The sequence below is a fragment of the Labrus mixtus genome, chromosome 2, assembly GCF_963584025.1.
Source record: "Labrus mixtus chromosome 2, fLabMix1.1, whole genome shotgun sequence".
NCBI classification, from domain to species: Eukaryota; Metazoa; Chordata; class Actinopteri; order Labriformes; family Labridae; genus Labrus; species Labrus mixtus.
Window position 1 is genome coordinate 34,461,888 of NC_083613.1, and position 27,229 is coordinate 34,489,116.

General features: G+C 43.0%; 2 protein-coding genes and 1 long non-coding RNA gene across 3 annotated transcripts; 1 reads left to right on the plus strand and 2 right to left on the minus strand.

Annotated features, from left to right (window-relative positions):
• The first annotated feature begins 1,300 nt into the window (after nucleotides 1-1,300).
• ppp3r1b (protein phosphatase 3 (formerly 2B), regulatory s1ubunit B, alpha isoform, b) lies at nucleotides 1,301-25,967 on the plus strand. Its single transcript, XM_061062980.1, has 6 exons — nucleotides 1,301-1,483; nucleotides 11,048-11,087; nucleotides 20,850-21,026; nucleotides 22,406-22,465; nucleotides 22,574-22,758; nucleotides 23,185-25,967. The coding sequence occupies exons 1-6, from the start codon at nucleotides 1,481-1,483 to the stop codon at nucleotides 23,230-23,232; spliced, it is 513 nt and encodes a 170-aa protein (XP_060918963.1). The 5' UTR covers nucleotides 1,301-1,480; the 3' UTR covers nucleotides 23,233-25,967.
• Nucleotides 12,920-18,948, minus strand: LOC132993242 (zinc-binding protein A33-like). Its single transcript, XM_061062968.1, has 3 exons — nucleotides 18,696-18,948; nucleotides 13,331-15,408; nucleotides 12,920-13,260 (listed from the first exon to the last, which is right to left on the minus strand). The coding sequence occupies exon 2, from the start codon at nucleotides 15,398-15,400 to the stop codon at nucleotides 13,748-13,750; it is 1,653 nt and encodes a 550-aa protein (XP_060918951.1). The 5' UTR covers nucleotides 15,401-15,408; nucleotides 18,696-18,948; the 3' UTR covers nucleotides 12,920-13,260; nucleotides 13,331-13,747.
• LOC132993261 (uncharacterized) lies at nucleotides 20,229-20,634 on the minus strand. The gene is made up of 2 exons (XR_009676438.1): nucleotides 20,507-20,634; nucleotides 20,229-20,465 (listed from the first exon to the last, which is right to left on the minus strand). It is a non-coding gene; the product is annotated as an uncharacterized LOC132993261 (long non-coding RNA).
• Nucleotides 25,968-27,229: the final 1,262 nt, after the last annotated feature.

A 27,229-nucleotide genomic window follows, 5' to 3' on the forward strand; every position in this document is an offset into this window, starting at 1 on the left:
AACACTTAAAGTGAGAGATCCTGTTTAAATATTTATTTGTTTATCCTTCGCAGATTCAAATGTCCACGCATTAAACATGTTTGCATATAAGCACGCTGTCTGATGGATATCCTACGGGGTTTATAAGGCTGAAACAGAGGGGTTCTTTTTTGCACGTAGTAAAGCAGGAAACGGGCTCGTACCGCACTGCAAACATGGTGATGGAGGTTTGTTTTTATTGGTGATCTTTGAAGCCTCCCCTCAGCAGCGACGAGCCTCCGAGATGGAGAGAAAACCTGTTTGTGCTGCACTATCCTTCTGCAAAGATGGTTTGTGTTAAAGACGATGTGTTACTCTGCTGTAATAATAAAAAACCACCACAACAGATCCACGCATTATTATGTCTTTGATCTGTTGTCTACAAATGTGTTTAACAATCTCACTCTTTGCCTGTGGTTAAACACATTTATTTGCAATTTTTGAAATGTTTTTTGTTTTTGTTGGACGCTAATAATCATCTTCTTTGTGCATTCATTCCACTGCAGTGAGCCCAATAAATATAAAATTCACCCTGTGCAAGTTATATAGCCATGTTCCACCAAGTGGTCCGCTTTGGTTCAGTACAGTCTGGTACAGTTTGGAACAGTAAACCCTGATCTTGCTTGGGTTTCCACAGCCAACCGTATACTTGGTAAGCGGGGCCTAAGAGATATAGAGTGACATCATAGCAGCGCGACACAGTGTGGCCCGGCAATACATTTAACCGGTTCTTTTGACCTATTATTGGACTGCAGTGTGTCTAGCTCCGCCTTCGTTACTCTTGGAGTCCCAACAGAAGGGTAGCATTGGAAATGCCAATAAATGCGTACCGAGCAGAACCGAAACTGAACTGGACTGCTTAGTGGAAATGGGGCTTTAGTTTGCATTGGGGACATTCTGTGACCATCCTATATTCACGGGGAAATTAACATAATAATAATACAAGTGAATACCTGTTCTCAATTTGTAAGGTTTATGCTACAGTCTATGGGTTTAGGATGAAAATAGTTTGAGTGGGACATCCATGAATGTGAAAATCAATCTATACATCATGGCACAATCAAAAGGCCCCGCGTATGGTTGGGAGTGAGTCCTCCTGTCAATAGACGAGCTTCGGTTTGCACCTCTCTCTCTCTTTCTCTCTCTCTCTCTCTTTCTCGCTCTCTCTCTCTGTCTCTCTCTTTCTCTGTCTCTCTCTTTACCCTCTCTCTCTTTCTCTCTCTCGCTCTCTCTCTCTCCCCCCTCTGCGGCTCTCTCTCTCTCTCTCCCCCCTCTGCGGCTCTCTCTCTCTCTCTCTCTCTCTCTGCAGTGAGTCTCTCCCCCGCTGCTGTCACAAACCGTAAAGTCAGACAGCCGGTGGTCGCTTTCTGACCGTTTTAACGTCGCCGTTATCTCACCGTGTCGGCCCGTTAACGGACCCTTACGTTTCTCTCCCGGCAGCTGAAGACCCCGCGGCGGCAAAATGGTAATTTTCACTTTCAATATAATGTCAAACCTCATTTTGTGAAAAAAAACAAAAAAAAAAACAGCTTCTCCTTCGACTGCACTGTTAGCTTCATGCTAACCTGCTAGCGCTGCTAGCCACCGTTAGCACAGCGCTAACGTAAAAAACAACACGTAACGTTTGAGGCAGTTTGTTTATTATTACGGTATTCATGCTTTTTACGACGCGTATATCGTTACACATCAACACCTGCAGTAATACAGATGTGTGAAATGGCAGAATAAGCCTTACAGCTAGCTTCAGAGGATAGTATTAACGCTTTGCTAACATGCTAGCTGTAGGTGCGTCAAGTGCGCAGCAACGAACAGCGTAAGTGACGTAAGAATACTACAAAATAAAAGCACGTTAACACTTTAACAAAACCAATAACGTTGTATATTTTGTAAATAAGCAAGGTTTTGATACTTGTGGTTGTAATAATAATAATAATCAATTCACATGATTACTCGTGTTGATAGTTTCAAATTAATTTATTTTTTTATTTTATTTTTTCTGTTTTGTGAGCTAAGGGACAGTCCTGAATTTCCCCCAGGGAATGAATAAAGTATTTGTCTATCTATCTATCTAGTTAGTTGGTGAAATCAACAGTACTGATATCCTTTCACCGTAATCGTAGATAAAGCTGACCTGTATTTTTAATGGTGAGATCTGCCAGATTTTTACTGTTGAAGACATATTTTTTTAGAGTGAAAATCACGGACAAAGAGCAACAATTTTCAATACGTCTCATTACCACTTAACGGAAAACTTCAATTACCAGCCCGGGCTTTTATTCCCCTCAGTCTCTGTAATGACCCTGCCTTTATTTGGGACAGGCGTCAGAACGAGACGGACCTTTCAGGATTTTCAAACAAAACTGAACGCACAGCAAAGACGAGAAAGACTATAAAACTTTAAGTTTACACCAGGAAGAACATTTAATGGATTACAAATCACTGATTTGATTTTACTTTGTAAGGCAGCCTGTCCAAACCAACCTGCTGCTCTGTGGGAGAGAGAGGGAGCCACCTTTGTGAATATATTTCTGATCCGTAAACTAATCAACACTGAATGCACTTTAAATTAAGAGCTGCTTTTATTTGTCCTAACGAGCATCAACACCAGGCTAGTATAAATGGGATGAGCTTTTATTGAAAGTTTTACGTTATTTTTAACGAGTCAATCTCTGAGGTTTTAACGCTCGATGGTATCTGAACGCTTGGTGCATTGCTCACTCTCTCTCTCTCTCACAGTTTGGTTTTAAAGTATCACTCAAGATCTGAAGTCTTTTTAAAGCGTTGGCACTTTTCCATATCATGGATCATCGAAAAAACAGATTATATTGTCTTAATACACGTGGCATTGACTTATCGCACATTTTGACAACCTTAGTTTGCGGACGCAATCTAAATGTTAACATCTCATCATCGTAAATATTGTGTGCTTTGTATGTATATTGCTTTTTATAAGTCCCTTGACAGCAGGAGTGCTGCTGCCTCTCGCTCTTTTTTTGCACTAATACACACAAGTCTTATTCCTCTTGGCAAGAAACCAGACAAACCTGAATCTAAAATATGAAGAAAAGCAGAAAAGCCTTGTGCTTTCTGAAGCTGGTTAGAGCTCGAATTGCTGACTAAATTCTGATCACTTAACGTTTTTTTGTTTTACATGAACGAGCCTGTCTCAGTTTTCTTTTTAAAAAGGGTACCTGAACAAGGTGCAATCCAGGTTTTTTTCTCCATCTTTATCTGGGTCAGGTCACAGTGTCGAGCTTTAAGTGCAGGTTTTAGGATCTTATTCCATGAACAGAATCTGTATGAGTGTCTAAAAGATGGCTTTAAGTTTGATGCAACACATACCTGATAAGCCAGTGTTTGCCTGCTTTTGACCGTTTTATTTTGAAAGTATTGACCGGAAGTGTTGCATTGTCTAATGTTAGAAATGCTCGATGTCCGTCGGAGGTCTGCGTCGGTGTTGTTGAATCAAACTGTCACCTGCCGCTGACAAGGTTTTTCAGAGTACCTTTCGAGGTTTTTATAACTGCCCTACTTTCAGACGGTCCTCGTTTTTAAATCCCTTCAAAGTAAAGCGATGTTATTGAGCCGTTTGATCTAAAAATAAGAGCTAGGTGGAGCTAAGAGCTATCACAGGCCACACAGCGACATCATTAAACCAAAAGCCACGATGCTGTGTAGGAGTTTGATCAAAAGAGGAGTTCAGAATCACCTTTTTTATCTCACATGGCTCATTTATGTATTTCATCTTTTTTTAACTGTATCCTGGTTTTGAGCATATTCAGGACGTGGTGTTTACCTGCACACAGAAACCTGGTTCTTCATATCCCTGAAGACATGATAAATACTAGAATCTCAGTTTTTGATTTAGCATCTTATCTGTGCAGGCGCCTGACTTGCTCCTCTGTACGTGCTGGGAATCCGGTGTAGGTACCTGATGTGCTCGTGTGGTAGGGCTGGGTATTTCCCACAACCCCACGATAAGTACATCGTGGGGTTGTGATACAGAGGCCGTGATACGATACAAATTGTGATTGATTTTGGGTAATGACCGTGTCCTGCACAGAATTCACTGCAACAGTTCTTGATTGTTTGAGAAGAACAGCAGAAGTGTATTAATGATCCTACAAATTAAAACACTTCATTTCAGGTCCTCAGAGATCCTAGAAATACATTTAAATATCTTAATCCCAGAGCGATGGATATGGTGTTATTGCTAACTGCACGTCACAGTTCAACTGTCAACTGTCTTTAAATCACAGCTTTGAAGCCATGTCGATTCTGGAGCACATGGCGATATATTACCGTATCAGTTTTTTTTGAGCGCAGCCCTAAAGTGTGGTCAGATCAGCTTGGTGTCCTTCTCCTGCGTTTGTATGATGATGTAGCACACTGTGATTGGCTGAACGTCAGAGAGAGAGATCGATGTCTCCTCATGAAATTCATGAAATTCTCCGTCCAAAGACCAGCGTAAACTACAACTGTAAACTCTCCGACAAACAGCCAATCACATCGTGCTACAGCATCATAACATACAGTCGACCATATTGTGGAACGTCACTAACAGACGCAGGACCCAAAGAAGATGTGACCACCCGGCAGACCTGGTACCTGCACCAGCGTCCTTTATCCTGTTCCCCACAGACTGAAAAAACAATTAATTACATTTAGGATTATATGTGATAAAACAACATTTTCTAACCTGCAAAGACTGTGATTACGCTCTGGTCATGTGACACGCAAGTGGAGCAGGTGGCTAAAAGGGGAAGCGACAACACTTTGACCTGTTGATCAGTGGCCTCAGGCTCGCCAAAACCTGTGTGACAGTCATTGCTGCTGCCATGTTTGTTTTGCCGATGCATCACTTGGCTGAGGCCACGCCGGTGCAGGTAGTCGTTGGCTTGTTGAACACGTAACTTGCATACGTGTCCGTGCACTGTCTGCACTTGGAGCGCAGTGTGTGTGTGTGTGTGTGTGTGTGTGTGTGTGTGTGTGTGTGTGTGTGTGTGTGTGTGTGTGTGTGTGTGTGTGTGTGTGTGTGTGTGTGTGTGTGTGTCACCACAGATCAACAAAGCTACCAATCCCTTGCTCCTCTTAAGCTCTGACCTTTCATCCAATTATGGCTCAACTTCTCACTCCAGAAGAAGACGTGCTGTAAGGTTGTCAACATTATCCATACTTTAACCTCGGGATGCATCTATACAGTCAGCCCACCGTTCAATACGTACTTCTGTTTTCGGTACGATTCTGCTTGCCTGTGGCTGCTGATGTGTTGTTTTGGTATTTTCCATTCTGTGGAGTTTTGACTTAATTTCAAACACTGCTTTGTCCTTTCTTAGTTTGCGCTCACCTCGTCCGTTACAGCCTGCTTTAGTCTGTAGCCGTAAACTTAGGCCTGGCGTACACTCTGACTTATATCTAGTTTTTAAGATATATCGATATATTTTCAAACAAGATATTAGGTAAGACAATATTGTTAATATCAATATAGTTCATGTTGTATTAAAATATCGTTATACAAATCTTCTGTAGAGCTGCCAGTTTCTCACTGTCTCTCCCTCTTCACCCTGCTCCTCCTCTCTCTCTCTCTGAGCCAAACTCAAAAAACAAAATGGATAACAAAGCACACAACTGTGTTTATTTTGAAAATTAACTAATTTCACAATCAGGTAGTTCATTGTCATGTACATGGTGAACTTGTGCAACTGACTGTTAATGAAAGACATATCGAGTATCGCCATTCAGCCAAAAAATATTGAGATATGAGTTTTGGTCCATATCTCCCAGCCCTACTCTGACTCCCAATTTGCACATGCTCCGCTGCGGTTCGTCAGCGCCACCGTTTTGCTACCATCGGACAGCGTGCGCCCTGCCCCACTGGCTCCGTTTCTGGAACGCATGTGCAGCCATGAGCAGCAGGACACACATCACAGTAGAACTACAAGATCCCGCGGGAACGTGCAAACAACATGTTGCTTTGTTTTTCTCTGCTTGATTTGTTGTTAATTCGGGGCCTGTTTTAAACGTAATGTTGATAAAGTGGTGAAAATATTCGACCTTGAATCCGTATATTTTGTTTTATTTTTAAAATTAACCGGATGCTCTGTGAGTTTCCTCTGAATTCCTGTCCAGGTCGTTTTATTCTGTCCAGCTTGACGCTGCAGCTTATTTGAAACGGAGCAGAGTGTAGTGGCGGACCGCGGTGCTCGATGTGGAAACACAATCTTGGACTAGAATGGCAGGGAACTGTGGTGTAGATGACGGAATGTGGCGTGCATGTAGTGTGTAGAAATTGGGAGTGAGATTGTAGAAAAGTCGTGGTACAACGTCAGCTCATACTGTACGACTGAATCATTTACGAAACACTACCAAAGCTCAAACTGTACGACCCGATTGTTCGGGACGACCTGAGAGCTCTCACTGTACGAGTAAAATATCTCTCTCTCTCTCTCTCTCTCTCTCTCACACACACACACACACTGCATCACAAATAAACACAAGCTAACTAGCAGCTAAATCATATATTCCATGTCAGCTGGAGGTCTACAGATTTTCCAGCCATAGTTTCTTTCATGATAGGTGGGGGAAGACAGATCAAAAGGGCATGCCTGCTGTTGCCACGGTGATTCAGATACTGTCTGTCTGTTTGTGCAGGTAAAATCAGGGGGTGGGGGGGAGCCCCTGTGTCGGGGAATCAGCTCATGGCTCTGCTCAACTTCTCTGCGCTGGAGCATTTGTTCAAACAGTGAACCCAACTAACGCTCGGATGAACGCTGTGAAATTCAGCCCGACTTCACAATCAGTGGCCCGACGCAAAAAATTGGCCTCAAATTGTTCAGTGTACGGCCGGCTTTAGCCAAACTCTGTAAGTGTTTCCAGTTGAGTAGGCGACATGTGTAAAACAATGATGTCAGACTGTCAATTTTTTGTTTACCGATTTCTCTTCCTTGTCTTTATACTCGACGCTTAAACGTCCCCGCACCGCTGATTTGATAGACGGCGGCGCTTCCTCATACTGCTGCCTCTCCTCACCTCTCGCCATGTTAAAGTAATGTGTGAAATCTGACATACCAGTGTTGTCAGCTTCCCCCACATTTAGCGCACAGTGATTGGATATTAACTCGGGGGAAGGGGTTTCCTCATTCCAGCGTGTGGACTCACAGGCACACGCAAACAGAAGCCAATTCGACGAGTCATTCAGCGCATGGAAGCTCGTTGAACCCAAACTGAAAATATCACAATTCACCACCTTGGGTGGCATACTGGAATGAATGGTTAAATATTATATTGAGAATCTCTGCATGATGCATCCATAAAATGCACATATTGGTAGGCAACGTTTTGGTACCATCACTTCTTTTCTACATAGTTCGATCCCTAGTAACCGAAAACTGACCCACAAGACGCCTTCAGCCACTCGAAATCTATTATCTCTTAATCCTCAGCAAAATATCTTCATCAAATGTTTTCATGCGAGTCTTGGTTGTTTGATAAATGTTTCGGTCATACAGAACGAGATCATCAGACTCATAAGACTAAACATGGTGTAGTAGTCAGGGTACAGTAGCTGGGATGTGCTGAACCAGGAAGCTAATGTGATGTAATTACTGCTATTTTTGGACAGTTGCTGTGTATCAATGCGGGGAAATAGGACAGTGGCATACTGTATTTGATGAGTTAGGATGCTGTAATCAGGGGCTTTGACAGCGGGCGTTATACTGCTGGTGAACGGTTAAGAGTTAAAATCTTAATGTGGGTTAAAATTGGAGTGATGGATCCAGGATTGTGTGGACATGAGCAAGAAAACGCCCACACTGAGCCGGCCGAATTTGGAAAACATCTTTTTCTCTCCTCTCAGGGCCTACACACACACACACACACACACACACTGAGCTGCTGCGTTTCATCCTGAAAAGCTGCTTCCCGAAGATGGTGCACTCGTTTAGAAATGCTGATGTCATGTTTCAGAGGAGACGAGGCCATAACAAAAACATTTTAGAGCACATATGACAAGATGGTCGGAGGCCTGAGACCACGTGTAATGTCAAACATTCCAGTTGTTGCTCTGTGGTCCATTCTTTAGAAATCAAGTTATTCAAAGTATCAGAGCTAGTCTCCTGGTTTACTGAGGTATTTTTGATGTATTTCCAACTATATGGCTATAAATGAATCGTTGCACAAACTCGCAGAATTCCTGTGTTGGGCCCGACCTACATGGGATCTTTGGGACCGATGTCGACATTGAGAAAATCTGTTCAGATGACATCTTAATGAGTGCAAAAACATGGCTGTTTGGCGTTTCTACACGGTGATCTATCATGTGATTGTACCTGTACACTGAGCTGGGGCTCGACTGATATGCAAAAATCACTGCATATATATACAAGTCACTGCAACAAAAAAAACAGCCATATTTGGGGGGTAGCGGGTGCTAATTTCCAACCCTGAGCATCAACACTCGACACTCTGGAGGGTGATAATGCTTGCTATAATCCATATAGCGCCCTCTGTTGGTGAAATAACTACTAGTGTATACCGTTTATTCGGCTTGTAGCGTCCATTTGCACGCCAACACAAAGACATTCCCCAGACAGATTCAAGTCAAATCAGGGTCTTCCCGACTGAAGATTTAAATCACAAACTTATCTTGCCAAGGTGGGATCTGGACTGACTGCTGGATGTGTTTTAGTCTAAGTGTATGATATTTAAATATATTTTAACAGGCTGTTAACAGGCTTTAACAGTTTCTAAGATGATGCTGTCACCGGCAGCTTGTGCATGATTGACAGGATCAAACTTAACCCAGAATAAACAACCCCTCATATTATCTTAGGTGCTTCAACACTAATAATGGCACCTTGCTTTGTTGTCCGGCTCAAAACTGCAGGGTCACTCCTCATATAAAAAAAGAAGCTACCAACATATAATGGCTTTAATGCATTTGTGTAATTAAGCAAAGCACTCTGGATCAGATTCATGTTGTTTTTCCAGCATGAGTTTCATACTGGCTGGTAGATGATGGATATCGGTAGCAAACCATCCACTGAGCGCACAGACGGAGGCGGAGAGGGTGTAGAGGCTGCAGTACAAGTGAGGCAGAAATAAAACAGCTACAGACCCTGAATCGAAGCACTACAGAGGAGTTATTTTTCCCCGCTTACTTGCTGTAATGCTTATTTCCACCAACACAGAAACAGGAAACTGAAACCTGAAGAGAAAACATGATGTTGGTGATGCACAATGGTTATTACACGATTATTATATCGAAGAGGACATCTTGTACCCTTCTCCACCTTTTCAAACAGTCCCCCTGTGGTCTAAATGAAACATCTGTGCTTTGGTCAAAATATAACATGAATCAAGCACCAGAGGAGGTTTGTGACCCTGTATAAACCAGCTCTCTCAGAACGCTCCGTTTTGGTGTGTGTGTCTCTTTAAATACAATGACCCCCCCCCCCCCCCCCCCTGAGTTTCCCCATAGACATCACTCCTCTGTAGAGACAATAAAAATGGCGGACCGGCTCAAAAGTTTTATTCTAGGCTGGGGGTGGAGTCCATGGGTGGAGATACCAGGGGAGGTGAGGGTTTTTTATTTTACCAGAATCCCACTGTGACATCACAAGGAGAGCACATTAGAAACAGAGCATTTTTCTCTGTGTTGTAAGACTTATGCAGACCACAAACAAAGGACTGGATGGATTTATTTCACATGTTGTGGGTCAGTAGACTCTCAGGTTACACAGATATATGTTCAGAAACACTGTACAAGTGGGTTTTTCAAAATAATTTCTTGCTGAATTTTCAGATTTATTTTTGGCCTTTATTTGCCAGGACAGTGGATAGAATAGGAAACCAGGGAGAGTTAGAGGGGACTGACATGCAGGAAAGGAGCCGCATTACCTTACATAACCTCAGATATTTCCAACAGTTATCGAAACCTGAGAGAAATCATTCATTTTAAAGTTGGAACCGGACCACCATGACAGGCACAAAATGTTTATCATTGCCAAGTGACCACCGAATGTTACGTCAGAGGCCGCTGCATAAGGTAGCGTGAGCTGCTGCTGAAAGCTGCCGTACTGTTGCAGTATGTGATAAAAATGTCATGTAAATTATACTCGGATACATCAGCTCGTCGGTAAACATATTCTCTTCCTCAGGTCGGTTTCACCCGGTCGTCATGACTACTGTCAACTCTGGGTTTGTTGTCATTGGTGGTGTAGGCTGGGAGTTGGTAGAGAGATTCTCCGCACGCCTCAATGTCATCTTTTGTTAATGTTTTGATTGAGAGCCCCCTGGTGGTGGAATTTAAAAACTGCATTTAATGAATACAAATTTTATTTTACCTTCGTTGTTCTCTTTGAGCCTCCCCTGTACAAAAATGGTACAAACAAGCATGACTTACAACATTAAAAAAAGCAAGCTCTTTCTGAAGTTAGTTTCAACAGTTAGTTTTTAGTCAGTCAGAGGAATCATGAACTCAGCGGTGTTAGAAAGACATCGACTTTCTGTGTTTTACATTCTGTAAGGCATTTTGAATCTCACATATTACCCGTTAATGGCTCTCGAGAGTTAATGTGGCCCTCGTTACCAGCCGAGGAGGAAAGCTGCGGCCTCGTTCGAGCAGCCCGGTTCAATTTCTGTAAGTCCTCCAGAGATGGGACGAGGCAAATCAAGGCGGCACGTTGACCTCCTTTTCAGAGTCCAGATCATTCTGTCGCTCATGCATAATGAAGAAACGCCAACGATTAGCCAAGAATGAGACACGGACAAGTTCACTTCATCTTCTGTTATCACATCTAAACAGACTTCTAATGGGAACAGGGTTTCTTTCAAGAGTTATTTTAATATCCTGACAGACTCAGGCGTCTCATCACATTTATAAAAAAAACATCTTGTATAAATTTGAGAGACACAGGAGACCACAGCCCTGCTCTGTTCTCTTCTACAAAACCTCTTTGATTTTCCTTCAAAAAAAAAAAAATCTAAATCTGGATCACCGTTTTTAATGTCAATCTTTCTCTCGTTTCAGGGAAATGAAGCCAGTTATGCCCTGGACATGTGCTCGCACTGTAAGTATCCATCAATCTCACTTTTTCTCTTTGCATCCGAAGACACAGTGTTAATGACTGAAGGTATTAACAACTGCTGCTTTCCTTGTTTATATATGTCCTTCTTACATGTTTGTAGTTCATGACTTTCATTAAACAATTATCTATCAGGGGGAAAATTAGGCATAGATTAAACCACTCCTGGAAAATATCTAGATATTTTCATGAGGACTGCTCCAGATATCCTCCTGATCTGGTGGTTCACACATGCACCTCACAGCAGGACACTATCCCTGTCAGACGAGATGACTTGAAAAACCAACGCTCAAGTGTTTGTTTTTTCATCAGGCCTGATGAAGGCCAAAAGCCGAAACGTGTCGGTCTATTTTGTTATTCATACTACAAGTGTTGCTGGGGATTTTTGACCTCTTCACGCACCTTGGTAGTTGGTGAAGTTGTGCCAGAAAACCCACTCTGCGTCTTCAGTGCTTTATTATTCTGAGATGCACTCACGATGGAAGACCAACACCACATCAGCATTTTCCACACTTAAATATTTATTTGTTTGTCATTCCCGACCGCCTGCCATACCCGAGACCAGAGAGAGCTCTTAGACCGAGTCAAGACCAAGACATTTAGGGATCGAGACCAAGACAAGATCAAGGCAGGGCAAGACCGAGACAAGACCAGGACCAAGGCAGAGGCAGGGCGAGGACGGAAGAAAGCAAAGGTGGTCTCGACCAGTTTTGATTTAAAATCCGGAGTCCGCCAATTCTGAGATTGAGACAAGACCGGGTAAAGATGCTTTCAATTCCGAGTCGAGACTGAGACATTCAAAGTGTTCTCAAGACCGATCCTGAGTACTACAATACTACCGTGCACTGATGGGTAGGGATCATCAGGGGAATATTCAGACGTGTTCACGCTGAGTTTGCAGCGTAATGATTGGCCCTTGGTGGATGCAAACATCACCACATGCTGCACCTTCTCTCCGTGGGCCTCTGAGGCTCTCTGATGCAGACTCCCAACACTCTTCAGCTAAAAATGCCTCATCGCTCTTCAAAGGTCAGCGTCAGGGCTGCTGGGAAAACCTCGTTTATTTTTAGTCAAAGTAATATCCCATTTTTAATTAGCTGGTTGTCTTGCTCTCGCCCCCCCTCTTCCACCTCCTGAGAGAAAAACTTGCTGCTTAATAAGAAAATAATGACTTTAAATTCTGGACCTAATTGCTCAATAGCATGGGGGGGGGGGGGGGGCTCTCTTTAACGTTGTGGTGTGGAAAACTGATACCGAATGTTTGGTTTTCAAAATCTGTGAGCAAGACTAGACCTTATTTTTGTGACCCAGTTGGTTCACAAAAGGGTCTTGACTTAGCGATAGTTAGAAGTCCCACCAGCAGCTCTCAACAAACCTCACCAGTGTGTATTTAGAGAGGTGTTGGGGTTAACCACTTTGAACTTGTGGAGACACGAGTAAGCCGAATTCATTCTGGCTGGCTGACCTGACTGTGCTGCATTTCCCAAATCAACTGTCGGACTTCAGGGATATTTATGTGAGCTCCAGATGCTCCGTGCCATGACTCCCCACCCTTCTTTTTTCTCAGACCAGCAATTTGCAAAACTGTTTTTAATAATAAATGGTAAATGGACGTGTTATTAACCAAGCCACTGGGGAGTCATTTGGGGTTCAGTGTCTTGCACAAGGACAGGGCCTTCAGATTCGTCAGCCAATGGTGCATTGTTCCAGTTTGTCCCTACACAGGCAATAAGAAGTTCAATGTCCCGTCATGAATCACCTTTCTTCATTTAATTAAAAGTCATGCAATAATGAAATGTTGCATGTCTCATTGACCTGGTACAGCGATGCAGCGCTGTGCCTCTCTATCGCTCGGTTGATGGACAAAGAACGAGTAAGGAGGAGGCTCTAGCAGGCAGTGACACTCTCTCTCCTCACTCAGCAGAGCTTGTTAGCTTGTTTTACAAAGTGGAGATAATGGTGCATTAATAATATCCTCATCCTGGATTGAAATGTTGACCTTTGAACCGAGTCAACAAAAGAGAAAAACTTTTTTCGCCTCACTGCGAGCCGTTCATTGACGAGCATCTGTGTTGTGATTTGAGCTCGTCAATACAAAGCACCACACTTCTGTTTTTTCCACCTTCAAAATAAAAGCACCACTCTTCTGTTTGTCCACCTTCAAAATAATAGCACCACACTTCTGTTTGTCCACCTTCAAAATAAAAGCACCCTCTCTGTTTGTCCACCTTCAAAATAAAAGCACCACATGTCATAATGTTTGCTAAGGGAAGCTGAAATTCACAGAGCAAGTATTTTATATTTAACAGATGCAGTGTGGACAGCGATCGTGTGATCATGCGCGATGCAACGCAATATCTAATGCTCGCGTGCTGTTAGGACATGCTGTTAGATGAGATGCTGCTGCGGTGTCATGTTTTGTTAGGTACTGGTGAGGGCCAAAAACGTCAGGGCAGGTTTTTTGTCCTCAGTCCAGCCTTGACAATAGGTGATTTACATTTAACAATAGAAAAATAATAGTGATTATCATTTTGGCCAGAATCTCGCAGCCCTATGTGCGGGAGTATCCCGTATTATAAATGCTACACTTGCAAGAGTAAATATTTTTGCGCGAAACCCACAATTCAGTACAGGAATTTAGGCCTCTAGTCAGTGTTTTTGACAAGGATCAGAGGTGCAGAGTTTTTACCTCCATCATTAACACAGGGACAGAAGTAAGGTAAGAGTTTCTCAGTGAAGGAGCAGTCTGTATAGCAGTACATCAGAGCTGCAGAGTCCACGTCATAAAAGGAGACCAGACCCTCCTCATAATCCACAAACACCCCCACCTTCTCAGGACGACACTTCAGAGAGAGATTAACACGCTGGTCATCAAGAGCTTCATATTCATTTCCATTTCTCAACCATATAGACCAGTAACCCTCGTCAGGACTCAGTGTGATTGGTCCCTTCCTGTTGATGGACTCTCTGACCACTCCTAAATCCCACTCAGTCTTTCCTTTAACCTGAACCTCAAAGTAAAATCTGCCTGAAGAGAAACTCTGCTTTCCTAAAACACAAATGCAGTCAGAAAATCTTTCCAATTTTTCTTTAAGATTCTTTTTAGCATCACCATGATGAACTTGTTTCCCATCTTCAGACAGGATGAGTTTAGGATGTGCTGTATCAGGATCAAGAGTTACATCCACAGCATACTGCTGGACTCTCATCAGCTCAACTTGAATCAATTTCTTCATCTCTTCACTGAGAGTCTCCTGCAGCTGACCTAAAGCTCTCGCAAGAGTCAATTCATATGAAGATGGAAAGACTGTAATGTCCATCCTCCGTTTCTGTTGAGTGTTAGGTGGTGAGTTATTGATGTTGAGGCACTGGACTCTCTGGATTAGATGGAGGTGGTCTTCGGAGCGTGAGAGCTGCTCAATCTCAGTGCTCCTCTTCATCAGCTCACAGATTTCCTGCTCCAGCTCTTTGATGAAAGCTGCTGACCTTTTTTCAGTTTTTTTCAGGTTCTTTTTGAGTGTGTTGATAAATATTGCTTGACTGCTCTCGACGGACTCTGTCAGAGCGGTGAAGACTCGAACACCTTCTGCCATCTCTCTGTCTGCATCGTCCTTACTGAGGTCCACTGAGTGTTTGATCTCTTGAATCTTCAGTTGTCTTTTCTGGATCATCTGCTGAATTTCAGTCTCTGTCTCCTCCAGCTCTGCCTTCTTTTCTTCATATTCTTCTTTCAGAGGAACAAGCTTGTGTGTCTGGTGGTCTAAAACAGAGCAGAGCATGCAGACACAGGTCTGATCGGTCTTACAGAACAGCTCCAGAGGTTTATCGTGCTTCGTACACATCCTGTCCTCCAGGTTCTCCACAGGGTCGATCAGCTGGTGTCTTTTCAGACGTGAAGCTGTCAGATGAGGCTCCAGGTGAGTCTCACAGTAGGAGACCAGACAGTCTAAGCAGGACTTCAGGGCCTTCTGTTTGGTTCCAGTGCAGGCTTCACAGAGAACTTCTCCTGGTTTGGACTCTTGTAGCTCTGAGCTGCTGCTGCTGGCTTTTAGTTGAGCTGACTGTCTGATGTATCCAACCATCCCAGAGAGCAAAGTGTTGACGTGCAGCTCAGGTCTTGTGTTAAAAACCTTCTTACACATTGGACACTTGTACTGGTCGCTGGTGTTCCAGTGTTCAGTGATGCAGTTTTTGCAGAAGTTGTGTCCACATGATGTGGTGACAGGATCATTGAACACATCCAGACAGATGGCGCAGAGAAACTGATCCTCAGATAGCAGAGAGTTTGCAGCAGCCATATCTACACCTGTAGGATGAAAAAGGAAAAGTTAAACATTTCATTCAAAATACAACTGTAGCGTAATTAAATTATTAAGATCTTTATTTAACCTCGGATTTAAGAAGGGGCACCACATCTGCCCCTTTAAGAAGGGGCAGATGTGGTGCCCCTTCAGTCGTCGTCTTAGAAGCTCCAAGAGGATCCAACAGGAAAAAAAATATTAAAGAGTCTTTTGATGCGTCGATTTCCAATTCAGATTAACCGGATGGCCATCTTGATGAATCCAAACTAAGGAATTGGCGTTCAAAATTGAAGAGCAAAGACTTTGGAAAAGAAAGTTCAAAAACCTTGCTTGAGCCAGAAAGAATTGATGTTCCAAAAATTGTGCGTGAAAAATAAAGTTCGGCAGAGACTCGTCTCTACGGCACAAACTTAAAAGAAGGGATTCGGACCGAAGTCCGAAGAGAGCAAGAGCTGAAGCTCTAAACTTCAACAAACCAAAACTAAAAAGAACCCAAAGATCTGAGCTCAGTGTGAACTCTTATCACCTGGATGGGAGGAGGGGGGTCTGCAGGAGAAGAGGGGTGCCACCCACGGGTGACTCCCATTCTGACTGGAGGACAATTGTTTAAACTAAATCGAGTTTACTCAATAAGATTAAGAATAAGAATCTAAACATATATACGTCACCATACATTCATTTTGATATTATTTCTATCAGATCCACGTTGATGTAGGTTCACGTCATATATTTAAACAAACATTTCTATCAGATTCATGTTGAGATGAAAATCACACCATCTGGGAACATCCTCAGTTAATCCCATCCTGTAGGTGAACAAAAACATGTTATACAGTCAACATTCTTAATAAGACATATTAATAAAGTAGAAAAGAAGTTGGTGTCTTTAAATAACACCTTCTATAGCTAATATCAAAGTAAGCTTTATAACACGTCTAAATGTATAATTATGAAGGTTACGTATTCATGGATATTCTAACACTAGATGGCAATAGAGCTCCACATCGAATACCTATTAAACATAATATAACTCTTATTCCTGTTCTGAAGATCAGATTGAGTTTAAAAAGATGATTATAATACATTCAATGTGACAATTACAATTATCTAGATGAAGAAAGACATAAATGTTCATTTGATGCAGAATTGAAAGCTGTGGTTTAATTCAGTTCTTCAGTAGTCCTTCAACAGATGGTCAATTTTACGACTTTGCAGAGACTGGTTTCGGTCACAGTTCATGTCTTTGGGGTCAATTCGTAGATAGCAGAGTGTTCTGTTTCCGCTCGGTTGTTTATTCCAGGTGTTGTAAAAGTTCATAACATCCTGTCTGAGAGGGAGACTTAAGTCATTGATCAGTTCCTTCGTTCCTTGGTAAAATAATGTTAATCCACAGTCCTGAGTCCTGCAGGAAGAGAGGTTGTAAACGTGTCTGCTGATAACGGCTACACAACTTTAATCATTTGTTGAAGCAAGAGGCATGGCAACTATACCTTGCCTTTGGTACAAATCTGATGCACGCTATTCCTCTAGCTTATGATGAAATCCAAAGGCAGACAACAACGCACCTGCTATTCTACGACCTCTTGGTCAAAGCCCAGTGCAGGAACAGTGGAGCATGCCTAGGCCAGTTTGTGTCCAATTGAGGCGTATACATGCGAGAGTAAATCCATAACCTTCTACTTTATCTAGGTTTGTTAGTCCGGCTTCCAGAAATTTGACTCTGTACAATTTCAGTCGGGCTAACATGTTAAACATGCATTTCAAAAGTCCTCTTTAAGTTGAACTAAAACAATGGATGTCTCTGTCATGAATCATCTTCTCCAAGAACAACATTGTTTTCTGTTATAAAGCTCGTTATCTGGCTCAACAAACGCCATCAGCTTGCTGAAGCCCTCCGCTGCTTTCTATATCAGAACCCATCAGCTATCGTCTTGACAACGATATGCGAACAACGGCCAACTATTCAGGCATTCTAGTGCAGCCAGTGCTTAGTGTGACTTCATTGTCCATGCGCCGCATTGTTTGCCGTCCATTTAGCAACTCGAGAAGCGCCCATTAATCTGTTTCATGCAAGTCTCATTTTAACTGTAAATAGTAAGTTACACAGAGGCTTCACTCTGGATTATGTCAACGTTTTTAGTCATTTACTTGCAATTACAGGTCTTAACTTTGTCAATTTCTAGCTGCAGATATCACTGTTTCAGAGATAGCTGGGATGTCATTACTGCAGGTTTAGTTCTGTCTGCTTTTGCTCTTCGGACAAGGTGTTTTCCTTGCATTGCACTGCCTGTCGATACACGATTGGTCCATTCTACTTGGACTACAAAACTACAAACAGAAGCCAGAAAACTTGTCATATCAACATCCGGTCATGTGTTTACAGAGTCTACATTTTTATGCAGATCAGCTGACACAATTTTCATGATAGGTTTGCTTATTGTTTCCTTCTGTGGGAATCGCAACAGCCTTTAAAACATTGTTATCAAATAATGAGACATTTCTTGTCATTGTCTCCCCAGTTTTACCCTTTTTTTATTGATAAATGGTTTATCATCCTACTATCAGTGGTTGTTTAATAATAATAACACAACTTTAAGTAACCAAGCTTGACCTAGCACATGTATTCATTGACTTTGCTGTTTTGAAATACATCCAAACATCACTGTTTTTCTGCTGGTAGTCATTGTATGACTAACTAAGGGCGTCCCCCCTTAGCCATGGATCTGTGCAGATCATTTTAGATAGGATATAAAATTACTGTTTCCATTCCAACAAATGTAAAGAAAAATACAGATCATGTTCTAATATAGATTTATAATTGTGAGCATGTAATGACCTGACTTGTAACAGTCCTCAATTGACCAGTATTTCATCTAAAAATAGCGCTGACAACAAAGCGAGTGACAAACACATTGCAATTCTTGTTGATACTTCACATTAAAAGCCTAATACTGGTCCTCGGTTGTCAAGCTTTTACTTTGAAACATTCAAAAGGAAACAGAATGTAATGTGGCTGCAGCAACTATCAGTTTGGAGTTATATTACCAGGAATGCAGGAGAGAAATCAGACTCCAAAACACACAGACTCGGCCACAAGTTGCTAAAGTCCTGAAAATGGACACACTGAGAATGTTTAAAGCAGTTAAAGTTTGTTTATGCTACAAGACAAACAGCCGTAAATGTACTTTAGTAAGTTTCTCATACAAAGAGCTGGACTCTCTGCATTTGAAGAGCTGGAGTTTTTAAGTAAATCCTGGTTGTTCAGATTGTAAATATTATCAGCTTTGCTCACCAGTGTTTGCAGAGAATCTGCCGAGTTGTTGAGAAAGATCCGACAACCTCGGTTTGTTAGCTTTTCAAGTTAAACAGACTCGTTGCGTGGCTGACACCCTGACAAACTTTCAGTCTCAGTTCTTCAGAGTGACGCTGAAGCTGTCCTCTGTCATGCGTTGCTCCACCTCTAACTGCAGCTCTCTGTTTGTTCGCTCTCATTTCCTCCCCTCTGTTACACAAGATTATTGTGAAACGCCTGCTTTTAGACACTGATGTGGTCTGCGAAGAATCCCCCTCAACAACAGCAGAGTTTGGTGCTTTGTTTGGCAAAAGTGCAGCAACTTCTCTCTTTGTTCCTTTGTCTTGGGCTCCATCTAGTGGTCGTTGTGTGTCATAGCAGCAGTCACAGGTCTACATGGAGACCTGTTGTTTCTGCAGCAGTGTAGCAGGAGAGTCCTGTAGGAGTGGTCTGACACCACGAGGCCTGTGTGGTTTCTGGAAATGTTCAGGATTAAATTATTTTCTGTATTTATAAACACAGCTGTTCTTCAGAGAGACACTGAAATAGCAGGTGTTCATTTTATTTTTGAAAGAATAAGGATCAACTTACTAAACAGAGAACTAAAGCTTTATTTTCTTCCTAGTTTTGAAAACTTGAAGAAGAAACGGTGCAGAAATCAGAAGATGAAAACAGGAAACTGACTGTTAGGTTGTGTCTGAAATCATACACTCATTCCTTCCTCCCTTCTCACTAAACAGGAAGTTATATGTAGTGGACTATATAGCGCAGTCATTCAGCACGATAAAAAACATCTCGGACACGTCTCGGCTCACTCTCTGGCCGCCAACGTCATCACTGTCACACAACTTAAACATGCAGCGTAACTCCTTCTGAGGATCAATAATAATGGAAAATAACGGCACGATTATCAGTGATGACTTATACTCAGTTTGTTTTCACAAAACATATATATTAAAAATATGAAATTATTAATTATTTCATGTATTTTAGTACCAAAGCTAATTTATTTGTGCTCTGTGTTCACGCTGGTCGTTCCTCTCTGAGTCAAACGCCACTTTCAGCTCTTAAAAATCTTTGAACCGCAATGCATATATAATGATGGTATATAATGCTTGGAAAGTGACCATTGGTTTGACACACAGGCCGTAAATATTAATAGACGGAGCCTGAGTGACGTCACCCATCTGTTCCAGAGTCAGACGGTGAATCAACATTTACACATTCGGTTTATTTTCAGAATAAAACACTCTTTTTTGACAGTTCAGAACAATGACCTTATGTGTGTTTGTTGATGTGTTTATAACGGTTTTATACCTCATCCATTGTATTATCTCACGCTGCCGTACTTGATTCTGTAATTACTGTGGGAACTCCTTGGTCTGGTGACTCCAGCTGTCCAGCGGTGCTGCTCCGTGCTGCGCTCTGAGAACTCAGCCTGTGGGTGTTGACGGATGAGGGAGCGGACACACAAAGCACACATATCTGGTGGACGTTCTGGGTCATACGTGTCAATCAGTACTTACTCAGACCTCGTCTTCAACGAGTTTATTTAGAAGTTTTTGTTTCACAATCACATATTTACAGATTTCTTTGACTTTTTATCAACACTATCATACGTACAGCAGAACTCGGTCAAAGAGACACCAAAGACATTTCAGACAAATATAAACTTATTGAATTGTTGTCTTCTGCAATTTTTTCCTCTCGTTCTGAAGTTGGAAGTCAGTGAAGTTTAAAGGGCTAACCACTTGGCTACCGGTGCCCCACCTCGGACAGGAAGTAAATGATCTCCATGCACAACACAATACGGCTCTCACCCGCACCGCGTGTCGCTGATTCATGGTGCTCAGCAGAGTGATTAGTGTTGAAAGAGTCGTCACATGACCCGCTGTTAGGGCTTAGAGCGCGGCACCTGGAGGTCCAGCAGGCAGCACACGGCAGCAGCAGCTCTGAACAAACCATGGCGAGTACAGAGAAGAAACCAGGTGAGTTTTAGAGGCGTTATAAGAGGTCATATTCTCCACAGACAGGATACGGGGTGGACGGCAGTCGGCAGCTGCTTTTACAAACATGCGTCTTCACCCTTCGCCCGTCACTTCAGGTCTTTGTCTCTTAATAACGCCGTCTCTTTCTCTTTTTGTTTTCTTTCAGTTGATGCTGATGAGATCAAGAGGCTAGGAAAGAGATTTAAGAAACTGGACCTGGATAACTCCGGGTCCCTGAGCGTGGAGGAGTTTATGTCCTTACCGGAGCTCCAGCAGAATCCCCTCGTGCAGCGAGTCATCGACATATTCGACACAGACGGGAACGGAGAAGTGGACTTCAAAGGTAAATACAACATGAAACAGACCCCCCCACCCCCCTCACTCTTTTAAACCCTGTGGTATAAACTTTTGAAGCTTTAACCCGAAGCACCACCTGCAGGATAGAAGATGTTGTTTGAATTTTGTTCTGTCTTAAGTAGATTTCCTATCAGGGCTGCAACCTTTAGTGTTTCAGCATCGACATTGGGATGTGCTCATGAACTTTATTAACACCTGGGCCACACTGCCCAGAAGAGAAATCACTTAGAAACACGTTCTCTGCTGCTAGAGACCCTTTGTCAAGCCCCGCCCCCCTTAGTTACTAGGTTAGAAAAACATCTCTTGTCTTCCTCGCTTCATACCTTGATGTTTGTTTTCTGATACAAACAACAACATCCGTTCTAAGGGGGGTTTCAAACTAAGGACCCGGGCCTGGATCCGAGTACGCTTGACCGGTTCATTTGATCAGTGTGAACACAAACGTACTGTACTCGGGTACCATGCCCAAGTCCACTTGAAGAGGTGGTCTCTGGCACGATTCCTGTGTACTCGAGTACAGTCAGCGGGAGATGTGAACGGGACCGTGCTCAAACCAGGAAGTGAAACGCTGTATGATTTCATTCTAAACATCTCCTGTCGCTTCAAAAACCATGGGGGGAGGGGGAGCAGTCGATAATTTTTTATATTCATGCTATTTAGAAAATGAAAACTTTATTTGTAAAGCACTTTGAACGGTTTACAAAGTGCAGAAGAACTGAGCGTACGAAACCAAACAACGGCTAAAAAACCACGACCGCAAAAGTTAGAACAGGACACAGTAAACGGACGAGGACAAGAAGCAGAGGTCATCACTTCCGAGGTCGTCCGTCGGGTATTTAAACATGGTGCATTTCCAGCTCAGAGACCGCCATCGATAGGACTCTAAAGCCCCCTGCAGGAACCGAATGGGGACATCACTCAGGCTTCAAACATTCAAATTTACAGTCTATGGTTTGTCCTTTATTACCGCTGTCACACAGGAAGTGGCGATTCTTTCGACCAATCAACGGACTGTAGGTTGTCTAGCTCCACCCTTCTCCTCTGTTGGATAGGTACGCTTGGCCTCCTGACAGAAGGGTAGCAAGAAAGTAGGACGGTACAGATCGGTTATTTTGGTACCATTCCCAACTTTTGACACACCAATAAATACAAACCAAACAGAACCGAACCAGACCGCCTGGTGGGAACAGGTCTGCTATAGACGCTCGTTCTCAGCCCACTAGAGCTCGATCCAAACGCTCCTGACACGCAGCCAATGCTCTTCTGCCCGACAAAACGCCATCTGAACACATGAATGATTTGTCTTTGTATTTTCTGACCTGCTTTTCGAACCCATAATTTTTGTTGCTATTGTCCTTTTTGCAGAGTTTATTGAAGGCGTCTCCCAGTTCAGCGTCAAAGGTGATAAGGAGCAGAAGTTGCGCTGTAAGTTTCACACAAACATCTGCTTCTTTCACACGTCTTTGATCGTAAACGTAGCGAGTAAAGGCTGAAGTTTTTCTCTCTGTGTCGTCTCGGTCATGCGACCTCCAGTTGCCTTCAGGATCTACGACATGGACAAAGACGGCTACATCTCCAACGGGGAGCTCTTCCAGGTCCTCAAGATGATGGTGGGCAACAACCTGAAGGACACCCAGCTCCAACAGATCGTCGACAAAACCATCATCAACGCAGACAAAGACGGAGACGGCAGGATATCCTTCGAGGAGTTCTGTGCGGTGAGTACAGCGTAAAGACTTCTATCCCAGTAAAATGTTTCATTTAAAGCAGCTGTTAGGATCTTTGCTTTGTGTCGATTTTGGCGCCCCCTGTGGTCAAAGTCTGCAATGTTTAGTTCCAGTCAAAGCTCAGATGATCAGGAGCAGAGTGTACCAGCTGAGTCTAAAAAAGTGACAAAGAATACTAGTCTGATTTTCTAACTTAGGCCTGCTCCATCAGAGGCGTAAAAGTGCCACCCACGTGTAACACAAACAGGTGCACAGGGTATAACTTAACGCTGGTCGTTAGTTTCAGCTTGTAAGGTTACACAACGGCGTGCTCCCAGTCGGTGCACTCGGCTCCGGGAAACGGTGCAGAGAGTGTCTGGAGGCTGCTGTGTTTTTAAGTGGTGAAGAGAACCTGATGTGTGATGTCTCTTCCTGCAGGTGGTGGGTGGATTAGACATTCACAAAAAGATGGTGGTGGACGTGTGACAACCTCCTGCTCTCGCTGCATTTACTGAAGTTCTGCTTGAAGACGTCGTCCAGCTTAACACTCTGTTTGTTTTCAACAGAAGTATTTCTCTGTGAAAAATCCCCCCCTCTCCCTCCGTCCTCACCCTCACCCCCTCCCTCTTCCTCCCCCCCCCCCCTCTGAAGCCAAACTCCCACCAAGTATTACCTACAGCACAGGAACTCTCAGTGACTCGACGTCGCACTTAAACAGCAGACGGACGGCTTTTTAACGCAGAGCGACGGTCTCAGTTTGGTGGAGGAAAGCTGGAGTGTGTGTGTGTCTGTGCGCGTCCTTGAGTGTGTGTGTGCGTGCGTGTGTGTTCTGTATGTTTTACTGGTTTTTTCAAGGTATGTGGGTTTTTTATATTTATTTTGGTGTCATAGTTTTCGTTTGGAGAATCAGAGGAAGTCTATCTTAAAGTAACCTTTAGTGGACGAGTGTGTTTTCGCCGTGACGTTACTTGATTTCATGAGCAGAGCATGAAGTGCCAACACAACATTTATTGACATGCAGTTGACTTACAGGTGAAATCTGTGTCTTTCTTTTAGAGATGTAACCGTATTATTGAATGCATTTATCTTACTGGAGTGTTGCATTATTTACACTTGAAGATCAGCTTTGTTTTTCACGTCACGTTTGGAGAATCTTTGGTCAGGATTAGACGGTGCACAGCATGTTTTTTTAAACGACAGACGTACAAACACGCAGGAAGTGAAAGATCATTTTCCCCGTCGTCAGCACTTCTGTGTCATTAAGCTCCGAGTCCGATTTGTATTGAACACTTGGACGTTGATGTAAACATTATTTAGAGGTCACAAAGCGCTTGATGACACATTAGAAACTGAAACGGTTCGTTCAGACCAAAAGTGAAGGCGGGTTTTAAACACGCCGAGTCACTGCAGAGAAGCCCGTTTAAGTACACGCCGCCTGCTTTCCTTTTTATTAACGGTAGATTAACTTCTTCATCTCTTTCATCGCTACTGCGTCGTTATATTTGAGTCCAACTGTAAAATATATATATATGTACACATTGGTGAGAACCCAAAGTGACTCCAGGAGTCTAAAACCCCCAAAAAGATGATTGAAGGACCTGGTCCTGATCCTAGCTAACAGGTCATCAGACTGGGACCTGGTACTGATCCTAGCTAACAGGTCATCAGACTGAGACCTGGTACTGATCCTAGCTAACAGGTCATCAGACTGGGACCTGGTACTGATCCTAGCTAACAGGTCATCAGACTGAGACCTGGTCCTGATCCTAGCTAACAGGTCATCAGACCGAGACCTGGTCCTGATCCTAGCTAACAGGTCATCAGACTGAGAACAGGTCATCAGACCGGGACCTGGTACTGATCCTAGCTAACAGGTCATCAGACCGGGACCTGGTACTGATCCTAGCTAACAGGTCATCAGACTGGGACCTGGTACTGATCCTAGCTAACAGGTCATCAGACTGGGACCTGGTACTGATCCTAGCTAACAGGTCATCAGACCGGGACCTGGTCTGCCTCGAGTAGCTCAGCTGTTTGAAGCGGACTTAAAAAACTTGTCCTCCCTTTTGGTCTGAAGTCCCCTCAAAGCCCCCCGATCGTTGAACAACATGCCACGACTCGTTTCTCGGCAGGAAAGACTCGTTTCCGTTCTTAGTTTTTGATAGGCTGCATGTGTTTTTAACTCCTGTAAGATACGTACCGAAATGTTGGGAAAGAGAGAACAAGCTTAAATGTTTTTTTCAAAGCTGCGGAGGAGGAGGAGGGAAAACCAAAACGGCCGTGCGTCGTGTCCGAGCGGCTTCTTTACTGACGCGCTGCAAAAGACTTTTCTACCTGAAACGGACGACTTGTGATGTGTTTGCATGACGTGTGTGATCTGATCTCTTTGATTTCTTTCTTCTTCTTCTTCTGCCTGTCGCTGTTTGCATGTAGATCAGCTTTTTATGAAAGCTCTTTTTGTTTCTCTCAAAGCTCGAGTTTACCAGGCTGGTCTCAACGTTTAATGAAATGAGCGAAATGTCTTGCAGATGCAAACAAATCTATCCTGTGCATGCAAGAGTATGTGATAGTATTAACTGGTGAGCACTGACAAGATCATGTTGTGTGAGGTCGAATATTTGACTTTTTATACTATAAAATATGCATGTTTAATAGTTAGAACTCATGAAATAGCTTCTTTGAATATCCCTTAACGAGAGTTGTTTCTTTAGCTGTGCTAGTTTCATATTTTAAAGACGTGCAATGGTGTCAGGGTCGTGTTCTTATCAGATATAATGTTCTAGAAAATGTGTTTCATGGTGACGATTAGTAATCTGAACATATTTACTCTTTAATTTTTTGCATTTCAAAAGTTTTGGCTCATTTCATGAAATCGGGTGAGACCGTGTTGTTTACATGTTAATAATGATGATAAATAAAAACATGAACATTTCAAGCACGTGGATGTTGCCAATGAATATTTGAAACCTGAATCATTACTCCACTGAAACACTGTAACCCGTCACTCGCTCTGTAATATTTACTCTTCTTTTTCTCTGTGGGAGCTTCCTGCTGGTTTAGTTTCAGGCGGTGCTGAAATGTCTTCTGTTGGTTTCAAAGGGACGGTTTTGTTTTTCGTTGGACTCGATCTTAGATTTTTACTCCTGTTTTCATCTCTGCTGCATCACTGAAACTTCATACATGGAAAACTGAGAAATAAAAAGTTTGAAAGTTGTAAAAAATGCTTCCAGTCTCATTTGTTGGTGTCTTTTTATGACGTGTGAAAAAGTAAAGATACATTTAATTCATGCATTAAAGAGGTCATATTCTGCCCTTTATGGGGTTCCTATATTTAATCTATGTATCTACTAAAGTATGTTCACAATAGATAAAGTTATAAAAAGTGTCTGTTTTCATGTTCTGTCGCTCCCTGCACCGGCTCTCTTCTGACTCTCTCTAAGGCTCTGAAGTGCCCACGTTCAGAGTCCCCAGGTGTGCCAAGTCTGATCTGATTGGTCGGCCTGTCGGCTCTGCCGTAATTGGTCAGTTGCTCAGCCACTTTGGCTCCGAGGGGAGCATAAACATTAGCACCTTAGCACTACTGTGCTACCGCAGGCTACGGCATATCATGGTACAGAAGTTAATGGACGTGCAACATGAGCTGCTGGGCCACAACGAGCCAATGGGCTTAGATCAGTGATCTCACACTGACAATTTTTTTTCGAGGGGGGCTAGAACCGAGCGTTACATGCAGCTAATGCTACAGCTAACAGGAGGACTTAGGAGAAGCCGCGTTTACGTGGACTTTGAATTTTTGCAAATAGATGTGACTAAACATGCACAGGACACTAAAGAGCATATAAAACCAGAAGAAGAAGAATATGGGACCTTTAAAGGCAGGGTTGGTGATTTTTGAAAACTAGCATGATTTTGAAAGTAGCATTCACTCAGTGCTCCGTCTGCACCCACCCCCTCCCCTCTGTGCTCTCTCTAAAGCCACGCCCCCTCACTCACATGAACGAGCGCCGTCCCTCCGGAAGTGGACCTCAGCTCATCTCTGTCATTGTGTAGAAACTACATCGTCTCATGTCTCATTCAGCAGTAAGAAAACTCACAGTTTAAACTCCGTCATCGTGACGCTCTTTGAGTGTGAGAGTGACTCCCATCTGATCAGGTAATTAAGACATTTTAGGAGAACTTGAACAACTGATTAATATATTTTAAAAAATAAAATAAAAAAGTTTAACTGTCTTCATCAAAAAATCAACATAATAACATGTCTAATGTCACCCCGTCTCTTCCTGTCTCATCCCGTTATGTCCTGCCAATCCCCTTCATGTTCCGTCATGTCCTGTGATGTCCCCTTTCATCTCATCCTGTATCTTCTCATCTCTTCTAGCCTTGTTGTCTCGCCTCTTCTCTTCTCGTCCCATCTCATCTCTGCCTGTTCACGTCCCGTCTCGTCCCTACTCAACTCTTCTGTCTAATCTCGTCTCTTGTCCCA